General features: G+C 34.3%; 1 protein-coding gene and 1 long non-coding RNA gene across 17 annotated transcripts in view; one reads left to right on the top strand and one right to left on the bottom strand.

Annotated features, from left to right (window-relative positions):
* PCGF5 (polycomb group ring finger 5) overlaps positions 1 to 15,436 on the bottom strand; it is a 123,010-nt gene that overhangs the window by 17,840 nt on the left and 89,734 nt on the right. For all 5 annotated transcript variants that reach the window (XM_007963524.3, XM_073019171.1, XM_073019170.1 and 2 more), the window contains exons 6-8: positions 13,755 to 13,903; positions 5,294 to 5,392; positions 2,188 to 2,277 (exon numbers count right to left, since the gene is read on the bottom strand). In XM_007963524.3, coding sequence (XP_007961715.1) covers positions 2,188 to 2,277; positions 5,294 to 5,392; positions 13,755 to 13,903 — 338 coding nt within the window. The remainder of the gene's footprint in view (positions 1 to 2,187; positions 2,278 to 5,293; positions 5,393 to 13,754; positions 13,904 to 15,436) is intronic.
* The window catches only part of LOC103216248 (uncharacterized), a 151,319-nt gene that overhangs the window by 127,477 nt on the left and 8,406 nt on the right, over positions 1 to 15,436 (top strand). For 11 of the 12 annotated variants that reach the window (XR_012094017.1, XR_012094014.1, XR_012094013.1 and 8 more), the window contains one exon: positions 4,289 to 4,368. The exons of the other annotated variant lie outside the window; for it this stretch is intronic. This is a non-coding gene — a long non-coding RNA (uncharacterized lncRNA). The remainder of the gene's footprint in view (positions 1 to 4,288; positions 4,369 to 15,436) is intronic. 12 annotated transcript variants of the gene reach the window in all.

Below are 15,436 nucleotides of genomic sequence, written 5' to 3'. Positions count from 1 at the left end.
AGGTTGTGATGACTGAGGGTGAAACAGGTTTGGAGAAGGACAGCAACTAAAAAACAGGTTTGTCACACCAAGAAATGAAATGGGCTAATATTATTTTACTGTTGCACTAAATGTAAAAGGTAGTAATTTTTCTGTTTATTGGTTTAGTTTCCACCTGAATGATAAACCATAGCTACTGAAGCACTTTTTGAACTTTTATTAAAGTATGCCTTAAACAACCAAAAAATTTAAACTATTCACAAATATGTAATCAGAAATGTAATTACAGTAAGGACTGATTTAAATCATAGTCTCTTACTAAAAATGTCTATAAATTAGCTCTTTCATACTTTGACATTAAAATAATGGCAGTTGGGGCAACTTTGGGAGGAGATCTTGTAAAGAACAAGTGAGCCACTTGTAGAGGTCATGCAGTGGATGACCACTTACATCTCTTTAACCTTAAGGCAAGCCTATTCATCATGGTGATTTCAATCACTAAAACACACTGCAGTGCCCGCTAAACTATCAAAGAAAGCTGAAGTTACATTCAATACAATATGATGTGTAATATCATAATATCCATTCCTCAACAGTGTTGGGTAAGAAAGAATTTACTACCTGTGCAATTTGTACCTGGTACCTGGAACATTTTGATTGTAAGGATTAACTGAGGGTGACTGATATATGTACAGTCATTTAAAACATAAAATGTTACAGAAAGGCAGGTTGTAATGTACCAAATACAAAGGTAGTTAGATTTTTAAAAATATGAGCCACAAAGATGTTTGATGAGTTCTTCAAGGGCACACATTATTTGGTGGCTAGTATTAGAATGTAATGTTTTCTTCCTGCTTTCTGCTGTTAGCAAAAGTGTTCAGTCTCACAAGGAAGGCTTTAACCAGGGCTTTTACTACATCTCAAGCAGGAAAAAAACTGCTGATTTACAAATGTAGGTACTTCATTTATTATTATATAATATCAAGACATTTCTTCTGCAAAAGAGCCAAATATCTTACCCATAAGGCAATAGGCAATGAGTTTTTGAGGCTTGTTTTGTAATAATTCCACAAATGTTTACATTTAATATAAATATGTTTTGGAAATACTGTAACATGACAACCCTCATTATATCTGGATTCTATATTGCTTATTACTGTGTGAGGTCAAATTTCTTAATTTTGTGGTTTTTTTTATAATTTACATTTTCATGAGAAAATGTAACAACCCTAGTTTACAGAATAAATTACACAGAGTATGGTATATTATATCATAAACACCACAGAATCTTAATGTCCAAAAGATAATCTTAGATGTTATCTACTCCAAGCTTCTAGTCAATCTTAATTCATGTTTATTTATGCACTCAGATTATGAAGATAATTTCTGATAGCATTACTGCTGTATTCCTTAGTTTCATATATCAGTCCTATAATCCCTAGTACCTCAAATTTGCCTAATATCCCATGCTTGAACCTAAGTTATAGTTACCACTATAGAACTTAGTAGAACCTAAGTTACTATTGTATTCCTTAGTCTCATACCTCAGTCTCATATATCAGTCCTACAAAATTAACCACAATCAAAGATATAGCTCAAAATACAAAGTTCGCCTTTTGGGTTTTTTGGGTTTTCTTTGGTTTTCTCCTTTGAATCATTTCTCCCATATGCTTAGGGCCTAAGGCACAATAATCTAATTCTGGCATCAGAAAGCACTGCAAACTCACTTACCCTTAAGTCCGAGTTTATATTTTCAACGAAAAGGAGGTACCTGAAAGAAGTTTATTTAGATTCCACCCTATCTGTCCCCTTTACCACAACCAAAAATATACACCCTTAGCAACCATTAATCATATTAGTCAGGAGAGAACTTAGTTTTCCCCACTCCCATTCCATATCCATAAATGTTCCAACAATTTATTGGGTTTAAAAAATATGTCATCTTCTCTGTCTTGGTTAGTAGAATCCTGAACATATTTAGACAGGGTTTTCATCTCACTTTAAATCCAATACAATCACATTTACTACAGACCTTGATTTATACATAGGACCAATTTTCAGAGTGCTAGGAGAAACAGTAGCAAGAAGAACCAGTTTCTTCTCCTTCTCAAGCTAGTTTGTCTTTTTTAGTTTCTAATATTGTTAAATTTGAGTAGCATAATGGTATATAACTAAATAAACACATAGGTAAATATAAAAGCAATTTACGTTTTCGCCTCTTAGTCGCCATCTTGTCATGTAGATGAATTCCATAGTATGATCCTTCCCCATAATTTCACCATTGCACAGCACATCCAACTTTAAAAAGAATAATTGTAGATCTATTAACATACTGTTGAATTCAAAAGTATTTTGCATATTTTTTGAAATTTCAAAAAATATTCAAATAGTTGGAACAAAAGTATTATCATTATTTTCAATAGGAAGCATTTATTCTTCTCCTAAAGCATTAACAATTTGGATGTGTTACTTATATAGTGTTACTATGCTGTATACTATATGCAAGATACTGTTTATCTTGTGCCATATATCTGTATCTCAAGTTCATACACATAATTTACAAATGCAATGTAACCTTTCTTAGTCCAAATCTCTGTCATGTCTCTTAGCGGTTTAAGGCATAGTTCTGTGACTGCCCCTTTCTGAACAAGAACCTGCAGAAACCTCACAGTTCCTCTCAGCTCCTTCGGCTTCTCAATTTCTCTCTCAGAATTCTTTTACCTTCCCAAGATTTGAAGGGGTTACTTTCTTCTTATTAGTTTGGGGTTGAAGAGGGAAATGAATGAATGTAAATACAGTGATTTATGGGGCCTTAAAGGTATATGAGAATTTTCAGTAATTACCAATAGTTATTAATTTGATACAAAGGTTAGGACTATGCCACAGGTCTGTGTCTCTTAGGGCTGTCTGGTTTCTCTGGTTTGCCTGGCTGGTAATTTGCACAATACTTACAGGATCCTCTTCCCACTTTGCACAAGGCTTCGAAAAAGCGTACTTATCAGCGTTAACTTTTGCTCCAAGTTGCAGGAACCGAACAACCCCTAAATCTTTAGGAAGGCTACAGGAACTGTGGCTATAATTCACTAATTCAAGAAAGCATAATTAAGCAAATGTTTATCATCGATCCCTATAAATAAAATAATATTTTAGTTCTCTAGCTATTAAAAACAAACTGGAAAGATTTCATTTGAAGTGTGGGCGGGGAAGAAGAATGAGTTTTAAATAATTCTGCATCTGGCTTGACAGAGACTATAGTTCTGAACTTTAAGATGAGTATAGTTTCAGTTAATTGTATTAGACATGTAAAGCAAAATTATTGATTTTTTGATGATTTATGACTTATATGGACCTCAAAATGTTTTTCAGGCATTATTTTATTAACTTTTGAAAGAATAAAGGAGATAATTTCATTTTTTAAATCTTTTTTGTGAATTAATTCATAAGCAAAGTAAAGGGTCTTACTTAGGACGCATTTTGCTAATCACGTATACTGCATCTGTTAGTGTCATTTAACAACGAAACTATCTTGCCCCAGTTAGCAATGCTGTTACAAAAGCTTCAGCTGTCAGGTATTTCATTAAACCATCCCCTTGCATGCTAGGCAGCAAAGTTTAAGTGGGGAACTGAAAAAGATTCACAAAAGTCATAGGAAAAGTCCTTTGAATTGGGATACATAAGGAGGTGTCAGTGTACTGAATCTCTCCCCCTTCCATCTTTGTTTAAAGGGAAATATATACATGCCAGACGTAAGACTATGTAAGAGTAATAGCTCTCTTAGTAATAACAGCTTCCTAAAAATTAGAAAATGTTAACTCAATGAATTAGACTTAAAAGGAAATAAAACCACACATGGTATTTTGCGTGAAGAAAATAAAGGGCAAACCAAATCATAAAAACAATTTATTGTCTATTTTTCACTGTAGTTGTATCCATACATTGTTACTATCATTTATTTTTACCAAGTACATTGGGCTTTGATACTTAACTTCCATAATATTTTCCTAAAAGTTGATGTCTCTAGAATTTTAAAAAATATTTGTAGAACCATGCCATAATAACAATTTTCAACCCATAGACTAGTCATCTGAAAGAAATTTTCAAATAAGCTCAGGATCAGAGGCTTCCTCAAAACATGGACATAATACCTGTTAATGTCTATCACATTTTATTTCTCCTCTGATGACTCTTCATGATATTCATATTACTGCAGATAAGCCAGAAAAACTATGCTGCCTTTCCTTTGATGTCTTTGTTTATACAGGAAACTAGTCCTGGTTTTTAATTTTCTTTTCTTTTTTTTCTTTTTGAGATGGAGTCTCACTCTGTTGCCCAGGTCGAAGTGCAGTGGCATGATCTCGGGTCACTGCAACCTCTGCCTCCCAGGTTCAAGTAAGTGATTATTGCCTTGTCCTCCTGAGTAGCTGAGATTACAGGCGTCCACCACCACACCTGGCTAATTTTTATATTTTTAGTAGACACGGAGTTTTACCACGTTGGCCAGGTTGGTCTCAAACTCTTGACCTGATGTGACCCACCAGCCTCAGCCTCCCCAAGTGCTGGGATTACAGGCATGAGCCACCATGCCCGGCCGGGTCTTGAATTTTCTAGCTGCTACTATCAGAACTCGAAAGGGAAGAAGGGGAAATTAATGAGTTGTAAGATCATCATTTAGGCAGGTTAGAAATGATAGCCATATTTCCTCACTATGTTTTAGTCATAACTCTAGGATTAAAAACATTCTCTAAACATGGAACACATGACAAGCTATGCTGTGATCAATATCACGGCAGTTTACCTCTTCTGTAAATAAACTGGCAAACTACATTTATGCAGCTATAATATGTTAGTTTTATCTAGTGCTAAACAAAACCACTTCTGCATTTCATGGAACTGTGATTACTTATGAAATTCCTTGTGATAAAAAGACAATGTTTTACATTCTGAAGAAGTCTATAAAGAATTGGTAATAATGGGTCTCAAAGATCTCACATAAAAAATGACATACCCTAAAGCATGAATACATTTAGCTGGTATATTTATTTTGGGAGTACTTAATGTTAAGTTCTTTAAATATCTCTTCTAATTATAAAACACTAAATGTATTAGTATCATAGTTTATTCAGGATATGTTCAATTAGAAAATACATATTACCTAAGTAGAATAATACATTCTGAAAATTAAATTTTTAACATGAAAATAACCAAAGTTTCCACAAAAATTAATTTGAATATATTCTCAGTTTTCACTTTTGTTAGAATTTTACTTCAAATCAGAATTATCACAATGATCAAGCTTAGATATTATTTAACTTACCTCATAAGAACTTGGAAGTTTTAGTTTTAAACTTAGAAATTTTTTAATAGTTCCCACAGTTACACGTGTAGAACATCGAATGAATTTCTTCATTAAACCCTAAAGGAAATAAAGATTACCAGTTAAAATGTTCTATCTTGCTTCTGGTGAAATCAGAGCTACCATTTCCACTATCATTTTGAGTATTTTTAAAATGTATTGTGAAAACATTTCAATTTATAGCTTTTTAGTACTTGCAAGCAAAAATATTCCTAATTATTGGATACTTACATGACATTCTTCAAGAATGTATTATCATGTGTACTAGGAATATCCTGGCAAATAGGCAATCTGCTTACCTCTAGACATTTTAGTAAAGAAAACATGAGTTTAAACTAAAAAGAAGAAAAAAGGTCACAAAAAGCATAAAAATATTTTATGATAAAGTATAACTTCTGAAACATGAGGGATATTTTCTAAAATATGGTATCACAGCTTTTAAATAATTTTAGAAAGAGCAGGGATTTCAAATGGTACTCTGAGGAGCCATAGGGTTCAACAGAGAGAGGCTGCTTAGGCCACAGGATGCCCCAGAAATTAGAAGTTGCATAGTGTGGACCTCGTGTTGGGAAGAATCACGTCTGGTCAGTGTCTGATAGGCTGTGTCAGTACTTTACTGGAAGAACAAGCTTCTGTGTGCCTTGATGTGTCTCATTTGTAAAATGTGCAGAGCAGTACTAATTCACTCTTAAAGCCTGAATATCACTAAAATATAAGAACCAATCCAGAAGGGACATCCAAGCTGAAAATGAAGCAAAATGAGGTTGTAGACGTAATAAATACAAACCAATATGTGAAACAAAATTACATTCCACAACCTCAAAAGTTATCAGAATACTAAAACACAGAAAACAATAGAATCTTTTAAAGATATTACTCCTATTTGTATGTATAGGAAATGAGGTCAGCATCTGGAACAACATCTCAGTGTTCTTAAATTCACTAAGTCATAACTATTCAGTCAATGTTTATTTCCTAGCAGATGTTTTCCTAGCAAAACATATTCCCTGGCAAAGACCCACAGAAATAAATTAACAAATAATAACCTGGTCACAATACAGATGATAAAGTATCCATTAAAAGAAAACAGAAAAGTTACATTTAAATCAACACATATTCTACCCATTTCAAATGTGAAGATGGATATTCTAGACAGCATGAAAACAAAGCGATAAATGTACAAGTCTATCTTCCCTGTTATCTGTTCACCTTCTCAACTATCCCAAGGTTTCCTGTCAATTTTCTTCTTGCCCCAAACAGCTTACAAAGAATCATTAACACAGTTTTACAAGCCTAAGTCAGAGAAGAATATAGGGGTGTCGGTTGATCATCCCAGTCTGAAATCTGAAATGTCCCAAAATCTGAAACTGAGGGCTGACATGACACTAACTCATTTCAGATTTGGAAGCTTCAGCTGTAAGTATATACAATGCAAATATTCCAAAATCCAAAAAACTTTTGGTCCCAATCATTTTGGATAAGGGATACTCAACCTGTACTGGAAGACTCTTAATTTGTGTATTTTTCATCTGCCAGGAAATCAGGAAGAATCTCCAGAAATGATGTTGGTATCACTACTCATAATCTTTCAGAGATTTATAATAGTTTTTATATTATTCACAAAGTTGTACAACCATTACTATGATCTAATTCGAAAACATTTTCATCATCCTTAAAAGTAACCCAAATCTATTCACAGTCACTCCCCAACTTTCCCTCTTCCCAGTCCCTGACAACCCTAATCTACTTTCTGTCTTTATCCTTGTCTGGACATTTCGTATAAATGGAATTACATAATATGTGACCTTGTGTATCTGGCTTCTTTCACTTAGCATGAAGTTGTCAAGGTTCATCCATTTTGTAGCATGTATCAGTACTTCACTGCAGTTTATGACTGAATAGTATCACATTTTCTTTCATTTTGCTTTTCCACTCATCAGCTGATAGACATTTTGGTTGTTTTCACTTTCTGGCTATTATGAATAATGCTATCATGAACATACATATACAAGATTTTGTGTGAACATGTTTTCAATTCTTTTATACAGCAGTCCCTCCTTATCTGCAGTTTCACTTTCCTTGATTTCAGTTACCCAGTCAATGTATCACTGTCCAAAAATACAAAATGGAAAATTCTAGAAATAAACAATTCATAAGTTTTAAGCTGCATACAATTCTGAGTAACATGTTAAAATCTTGCAGCATCGTACTCTGTCCTGCCTAGGTTGTGAATCCTCCTTTTGCCCAGCATATTCATGCTGTATAGGCTACCTGTCCATTAGTGACTTAGCTATCTCAGTTATCAAATAAAAAAACCAGTATATACAGGATTATTTGGTACTATCTGTGGTTGCAGCATCCACTGGGGGTCTTGGAACATATGCTCCACACATAAGGGGGGACTACTGGATATGATCACATACTTAGAAGTGGAATTACCACGTCAACTCTTTGAGGAATGGCTAAACTGTTTTCTGCAGTAGCTGCACTTTCACCTTCCCACTAGCAATGTATCAGGTTTCAATTGTCCGCATTCTCTAACATTTATTATTTTCCTTAAAAAAAATTTCTGGCCATCCTAGTAGGTATAAAATGATATCTCGTTGTGGTTTTGATTTGCAGAGCCCCAGTGACTAGTGATGTTTCGCAACTTTTCCTGTGCTTATTGGTCATTTTTATGACTTCTTTAGAGGAATGTCTATTCAAGCCTTTAGCCTACTTTTTTCCAAATTGGGCCATCTTTTCATTGTTGATTTATAAGAATTCTTCATATACCTGTATATTAAAGGTTTATCAGATATGATTTGTAAATATTTTTCCCATTCTATAACTTTTTTCACTTTCTTAAGTGTCCTTTGATACACGAGAGTTTTATATTTTAATGAAGTCCAGTTTATCTATTTCTTTTCTTTTGTTGCTTGTGTTTTTGGTGTCCTTTCTAAGAATCCACTGCCAAATCCAAGGTCATGGGAATATCTTAATTTCTCCTTCCTTTTGGAAAGTTATAGATTTTTGATGAATATAGATTTACTAGTTGACAGTTTTCTTTCTTTGAGCACTCTGCATATATTATCCTATTGCCTTTTATCCTCCACAGCTCTCGGTGAGAAATCGGCTACTAACCCTACTGGGGGTCCCTTGTGCATGAGTCACCTTTATATTTTTGCTTTCAAGATTCTCCCTTTGTCTTTCAATAGTTTGATTATGATGTGCCCAGGTATGAATTTCTTTGAATTTATCATACCTGAAGTTTGTAAGCTTCTCAGACGCTTAATGATTTTCATCAAATTTAGTTGGTTTTTTGGGGCCATTATTTCTTCAGATACACTTTCTGTCCTTTTTTCTCCATTTCCTCTCCTTCTCGAACTTCCATTATGTGTATGCTGGTAAGCCTGATGATGTCTACAGGTCTCTGAGGACCTGGTCATTTTTCTTTATTCTATTTTCTGTTTCTCAGACTGAATAATTTCAATTCATTTAACTTCAATTTTATAGGTTTTTTTTTTCCTTTGTCTCAAGTCTGCTGTTGAGCCTCACCAGTAAAATTTTCATTTCAGTTGCTATACTTTTCAACTCCAGAATATTTAAAAACATTTAATATGCTGTATTTGGTGAGATCATTCTTGTATTTTCATATAGGTGCTCAGACCATGGTTTTGGTTCTTTGTACATATTTAAATAGATAATTTCAAATCTATGCCTAATAAGTACAATGTCTAGGCTTCCTCAGGGACAGTTTCTATTGACTGCTTATTTTCCTGTGTATGGGTCATACAATCGGCTCTCTGTAACTGCAGTCCTGCATTTGTGAATCAATCAATCACAGATCAAAAATATTTTTAAAAACAATAAAAATAACAATAAAATAAAAATAACATAGTATTAACAACTATTTACATAGCATTTACATTATATTAGGTATTAAAAGTAATCTAGAGATGACTTAAAGTATGTAGCAGGCTGTGCACAGGTTATGTGCAAATACTACACCATTTTATATAAGGGACATGGGATCTACAGATTTTGTTATCCATGAAGGGTCCTGGAATTAATCCCCAACATATACTGAGGGACGATTGTATTTGTTAGTATCTCTCATATTTTGTTGTTGTTGTTGAAACTAGACATTTTAAATGATATAATGTTGCAATACTGGAAAACAGATTCCCGCCTGCTCTTCAGTCCTAAACTAATTCCATAAAGTCTGTATTCTTTACCATATGTAGTCATGAAAGTTTCTGCTTAGAGGTCAGCTAATAATTGAACAGAGATTTCTTTATACATCTGGAGCCGTTAAGTTGCTCAGTCTTTGCCAAGGGTCTGGGTATGTGTTTGGTGGCATACCACCAATATTCAACCAAGGTGTTGACAACTCTGCCTTAGTCTTCACTTCCTACTCGTGCAGAGCACTTCAAGATAAGGCAGAGGTGAGAGCTTAGGGCCTTCTCAGGTCTTTCCTGAACATGCACACAACTCTACATATGCACGTGGCCCTCTAGATTTCAAGGAATATGTCACAGCTTTTTGAAGCTCCTAGGGACATCTCGCTCTCCAGCTTTTCCATTTAAGCTATTTGGTTAGCCTCTTGTTTGCTCCAAATGTTATCTATACCTCAGGCAGCTGTAAAGTTGAAATATTTGTCTGTAATTGTTTTTGACAAATGCCCCTTTCCCCCACCCACAGAGTAGGCTTTTTCCATGGGGGCAAGCTCCAAGTCAAGTTGAATACTGACAATCTTGTAAGTGGGGTCTCCTAGGAAACAACCAGACAGGTCAAATAATGACCACTCTTTGGCAATGAGGCTTTGAAAGAGCTCTACCTCTGTTCTTTCCCTTTGGTCCCTGAGAGACTGCAATGGGAAAGCAGGCTGTTATTTTCAAGGCTACCGCAGAATTGGAGCAGGGGCTAGAACTAAAGCAAGTTAAAATGCCACAAAGCTCACCTTTTATACTGAGAGTTAGTCATCTTTTTGATAAAATGCTCTATAGGCATCTATAAGCCTTTGTTTAATATCAGATCTCTGAAAAAGCTGATACTGAACATTTTTGCCAGTAGTTTTATACTTTTATGGAAAAGTGAATTTTCAGAGATACTTACTCTACTCTTTTTATTGACATCCCACTATTGACTTTGACTTCTGTATTACAAAAGCAGTAGGTATTCTGTATAAATGATACATGCAACTACTGCCCCACCACACTTGTGAATCATACCCCGCTGCAGAGGAATGAGATGGCTGAAAAGGCCATAAAGCAATACAGACATTGTGTCTCTGCCACTAAGGGATTTACAGTCTAGTATCAAGGACAACACACACATAAAAAAAGATAGTATCAGTGCCTAGAACTCTTAGGCACATCCTTAATAGATAACAAACTAATCCCTAATTGAGGGATAAATGTAAGTACTACAGAATTTCAGAAAAGGGATTCACTAGGTTGGGAAAAGCATCACAAAGAATAAAAATCTCTGGGTCTTGACAGAAGTGTAGGATGGTGGAAAAGGAAAGAACACGCCAAACAGGAAGGGCTATTCAAAGTTTTAGAGGTCTTAAATATTCATAACACAAACTTGTATATATTCTAGATACAGATCTTTTGTCAGATATATGGTCTTCAACACACACACACACACACACACACACACACACACGAGGTGGGGCGGAAGACAGAGAGAGACAGAGAACGAACACATACATAAAGGAATAATCACTTGTTTTGAAAGGAGGATTTACTAATGGGTTTAATGGGAGATAAACTTATTAAAAGAGGTGCTTGTTAATGAAGGGCTTCATTGAATGCTAATGTAAGAAGTTATGACTTAACTGTACAGGCCAAAAGGTGGCAAACTTTTGGCCTGTACAGTGGCCATGTCCTCAGGCCAAATCTGGCTGGCCATCAATTTCTATAAGTAATGTTTTTTTGAAACACAACCATGCCCATTCATTTACTATTGTCTGTGCTGCTTTAGTGCTATAATGAATAAGTTGAGTAAATCGCAACAGAGACCATATGGCCTACAGAGTCTAAAATATTTACCATCTGACCCTGAGATTGGTCACGGCCCTTACTCTGGGCCTTACACACACTCAGGCAAGTGGCCCTAGCCCTGGATAACAAAAGAAAAATTAAGGGTACAGAAAACACTTAATAACTACTTTAAAAAATGTAGATATAAGGGTGAGCAGCACTAAACTGAGGGGAATTTTGCAGGACTTGGTGACTGGCTGAAAGAAAACAGTAACAGGTCAAAGATGACGCCAAGCTTCAGAATTTATTTGATTGGCTGAAAGACAGTAGTCATAACTGAAACTGCATGTCTGGACCAAAATTAGATGAAAGTGTAATGAATTAGACAACTTAGACGAGTCAAGTTTCTGGTGTTAGTGAAACTCTCAACTGGTCTATTTAAAAATAGAGATATAATATTTGAGCTTGGGAAAAAAAGCAGGGTTGGAAATGAGGCCTTAAAAGTCCTTTGCATAAAGAAGAGAACAACAGACACGAGGCTCTACTTGAAGGTGGAATGGTAGGGGGAGAGACAGGATTGAAAAACTACCTATTGAGTATTATACTTATTACCTGGGTGACAAAATAACCTTATACCACACCTGTGACATGCAATTTACCTACGTAAGAAACCTGCACATGTACCTCTGAACCTAAAATAAAAGTTAAAAAATCCTTTGCGTAGTTGAAGCCACATAGAAAATGGAGAAGACTTTCTAAAATAGATATAGGGAAAGTATTAGGACATACTCATATATATCAAGTAGAAGGCAAGAAGTAGAGCCAGTGGAGACAAAGCAGGAATGGCCCAGGAAAAAAGGAAGAACCAGGGTAGCTTAGTAAAAGTAATTTATAAACTAAGAATGAAGGTACAAGGATGAAGAAAAGTCCATAAAGGAAAGAGTGAATGGATAAAAGGTCGACTAGAACAGCAAAGTGTCAAAGATGTCAAAATGGAGAACAATAAGCAGGGGTGGTTAATTTTTTCAAATAAATTTCTAAAGTTCAATATTTTGTACTTTCATATGAGAAATGATGCAGAGAAATGGACTTCACATTTGCTTATGAGAAGATATTCAGCCTTTCCATTGATTTAACTTTCACTATGAGCTAACTCGTGTATTAGAGAGCTAAAGGATGACCATGAACTCTATGAAAAAGAACTTCCCAAAAAGGGAGATGACTTTTTGGAAAGACCATAAGAAACAACTGAAAATATTATAAGGATAAACAGGTACAGTGGTCATTTCTGTAAATATAGATGCACTTTATTACATGTCCAATAAATTCCCCTTAACAAAATAAATTACCTTATTTTAACTATTTGTATGTGTAAGACCTAACCAAGTTCCTTGAGTGAAAGATGTTTTTTCTTACTACTTACATCTTCACTGCCTACTATTCACATAGTGGATAAATGTTCATTGAATTACTATGCTCATTAATGTTGCTATAAGATGCTAGGAAAACTTAATCTGAAGTGAAACATTGTTTTTCACTTCCTAATAGGAAAATGCCATTAAACATATAAGTAAAAAATTCAACCTACTAGCTTATAGATTTACACAGAAGATGTAAAAGAAAATTAGAGACAATGAATATAGGCATTTGAATAAAACACAGAATACAGAGAGATAAACAATATTCTCAGTGGCTGACATTTGCTAGGATAAAGTGGCAAAAATCTAACAGCTAAAGTAGTGAAGATGTGTAATAAAAATAAAAGCTGCTTGCAATAAAAAGGTTGAAAACATTATTAAAGTAACACCATTTAAAGACCAAAGAAAATCAATAAAAGTAGAGTGTTTTAAACTTTCTATAAAGATCCTCTAAGGAAAGATTCAATTAGCAGAGGCAGAGGAGAACAGTACCAGAAATGGAGATTCTACAGGAAATAACTGAGGGCCTTCAAGGAATTTAAAAGTTCAGAGGCATTTTACAGCATCTAATTTTACTTCAAAACTAATTGATTAAATTATTCACAAAATATGTTAGCTCTGACATGGAAATCTTATTGAGTTGCAAATAAAAATAGAGAAATAAAGGATAAAATTAGAAGAGAATGAATAAAACGGCTAGAACTACTAGTGACATGAAATTCTCTAAGTTAGTCACTACTCTAAAAAACAGAAACCATGCATATGAATTCCCAACAAAGGTATAAAAGGAGGAGGAGAAAGAGAGGTGTGATTCTGGGCATTAGCCACTAGATGGTGGCATTGGCCCAGGACGGTTCAGTTGTGGGAATTGTAACCATTTGTAAGCACAGGATTGTCAAAGAATGGTATTGTATTTAATTATGTTAATTAAAACTTTGAAAACAAACATTTTGAAGCGTTAGAAAATTTGTCAACAAATTATCAAGGGTTTACTATAAACTGATCATAAAAATACCACAGTACTTGTTCACTCACCTTTACTACATTGTCCCCTGATTGCCCATTATTTCGTAAACAATCTAGACAGATAGCAATTTGTGGGTCACTTCTGTGATAATCTTTATCATCTTCATTTTCATCACCTTCTTCATCTACTTTCGGTTTGTCAGCTTTTGAAGTATCATCTGTATAATTTAAACAAACCTAAGTTAGCTATAAATCAAAGTTGATTTTAAAGTTAAACAATCATACACTGATCATCGAAACAAAAATCAACTTAGAAAAATTTCCTAGCAGTTTTTGAAGAACTTAGTATCTTTAAAATGTTCCAACCAACTCAACAATGGAAATATTTTGTAAAAAAAAAAAAAACAATTGGAAACTTACTAACATAGCTTAAGATTTCTAGGCTCATTGAGACAGTCAAATGAAAGATTCAGGACTAGCTGAATTTAGCCAAAAGAAAAGATTACAATTAGTAATTAGACTATGTTAGAAAGTGGACAGGATATATAAAAATACTTCCAAATTATTTATATGTGTATATATAAATTATACTCAAGTTTATATATAAGTATATATTCAAATTAAAACCAAATACTTTTCAAATGTTAAAAGTTCTCAAAATTTCCAATTACTAGATATTCATAAAATCAGCCAGTGAAAACGAGTATAATGAATTAGCTTTTTAACATGTATATAGCTATTAATATATAACGTTACAACTCCATTAAAGAAATCTGAATGGCATACTTTATATTATATACAAATGTATTTCACCTATTACATACCTGTAGCCTATAAATAATGCAGCTATATTTACCATTCATCTGTGGAGTAGCTTTACCTGTGTGTTGGATACACATCGTACAAGGCCTGAGGGAACAATACTGAAACTAGAGCTATCATCCTCTCTCTCACAGTGGTCAGGGTGTGGAATGAAATAAAAGCAAGTTAAAAAAAAAAAAAAGGAAAAAAACCAGACAAATATAGAATATAGGATGGGAGAGGTAAAATGGACTATGCATGCACATATAAAAGAGACAATAAACTCAAACTTTGGGAGTGAAGCAGAGGTTCAGGGACGATTTCCAGATGAGATATCTCTAAGCTAAAACTTGAAAAAATTAGCTAGCCAAACATTACATTGTAGAAAAGCCTCCCTGCAAAGTGCCAGGCCTGATCCTCTTCGATGACTGTAGTAAAAGCACTACAGGTGTACCACAGAGTGGGGAGGTGGGTTCTCTTTTTTCTACATGTTTTCTTCTCCCTATTTATAGAGAATGTACATAGATAGGAGTTTGCCTTCTATGAACCAAACTCCCAGCTCCAACAAAAAATCCAAATTCTCCACCCAAGCTAAAGACCAAATACCATAAATACTTTAAAAAGGGAGAAACAATAGGAAAAGGGAGATAAAATTCACAAAGTAGGCTACAGCTCTTCACAAGTCAAGCTGTGATACATATAATCATAGAGTAAACCTACGACATAACTTCTGATGACAATCCCTCAGGCTCCTGTCCTCTTGAACAGGTAGTCAAAAACTGGAATATTTAATTAGCTTTATCTATATTTTTACTATACCACGACTATAATTGGTTGTTATTGTTTAATTGCAGTATACACGTGGGTAAAACAAGTCCTAGTTAAGTCATTTTTTTGGTCAGGCTTAGCTTCTTTGCCATTTTTTTTTGTTGTTACAGGTAAAAAATAGT

This window comes from Chlorocebus sabaeus, chromosome 9 (assembly GCF_047675955.1).
Source record: "Chlorocebus sabaeus isolate Y175 chromosome 9, mChlSab1.0.hap1, whole genome shotgun sequence".
Lineage (NCBI taxonomy): Eukaryota > Metazoa > Chordata > Mammalia > Primates > Cercopithecidae > Chlorocebus > Chlorocebus sabaeus.
The sequence above is the reverse complement of the archived record's forward strand: the minus strand, read 5'-3'. Positions and strand labels throughout refer to the sequence as shown.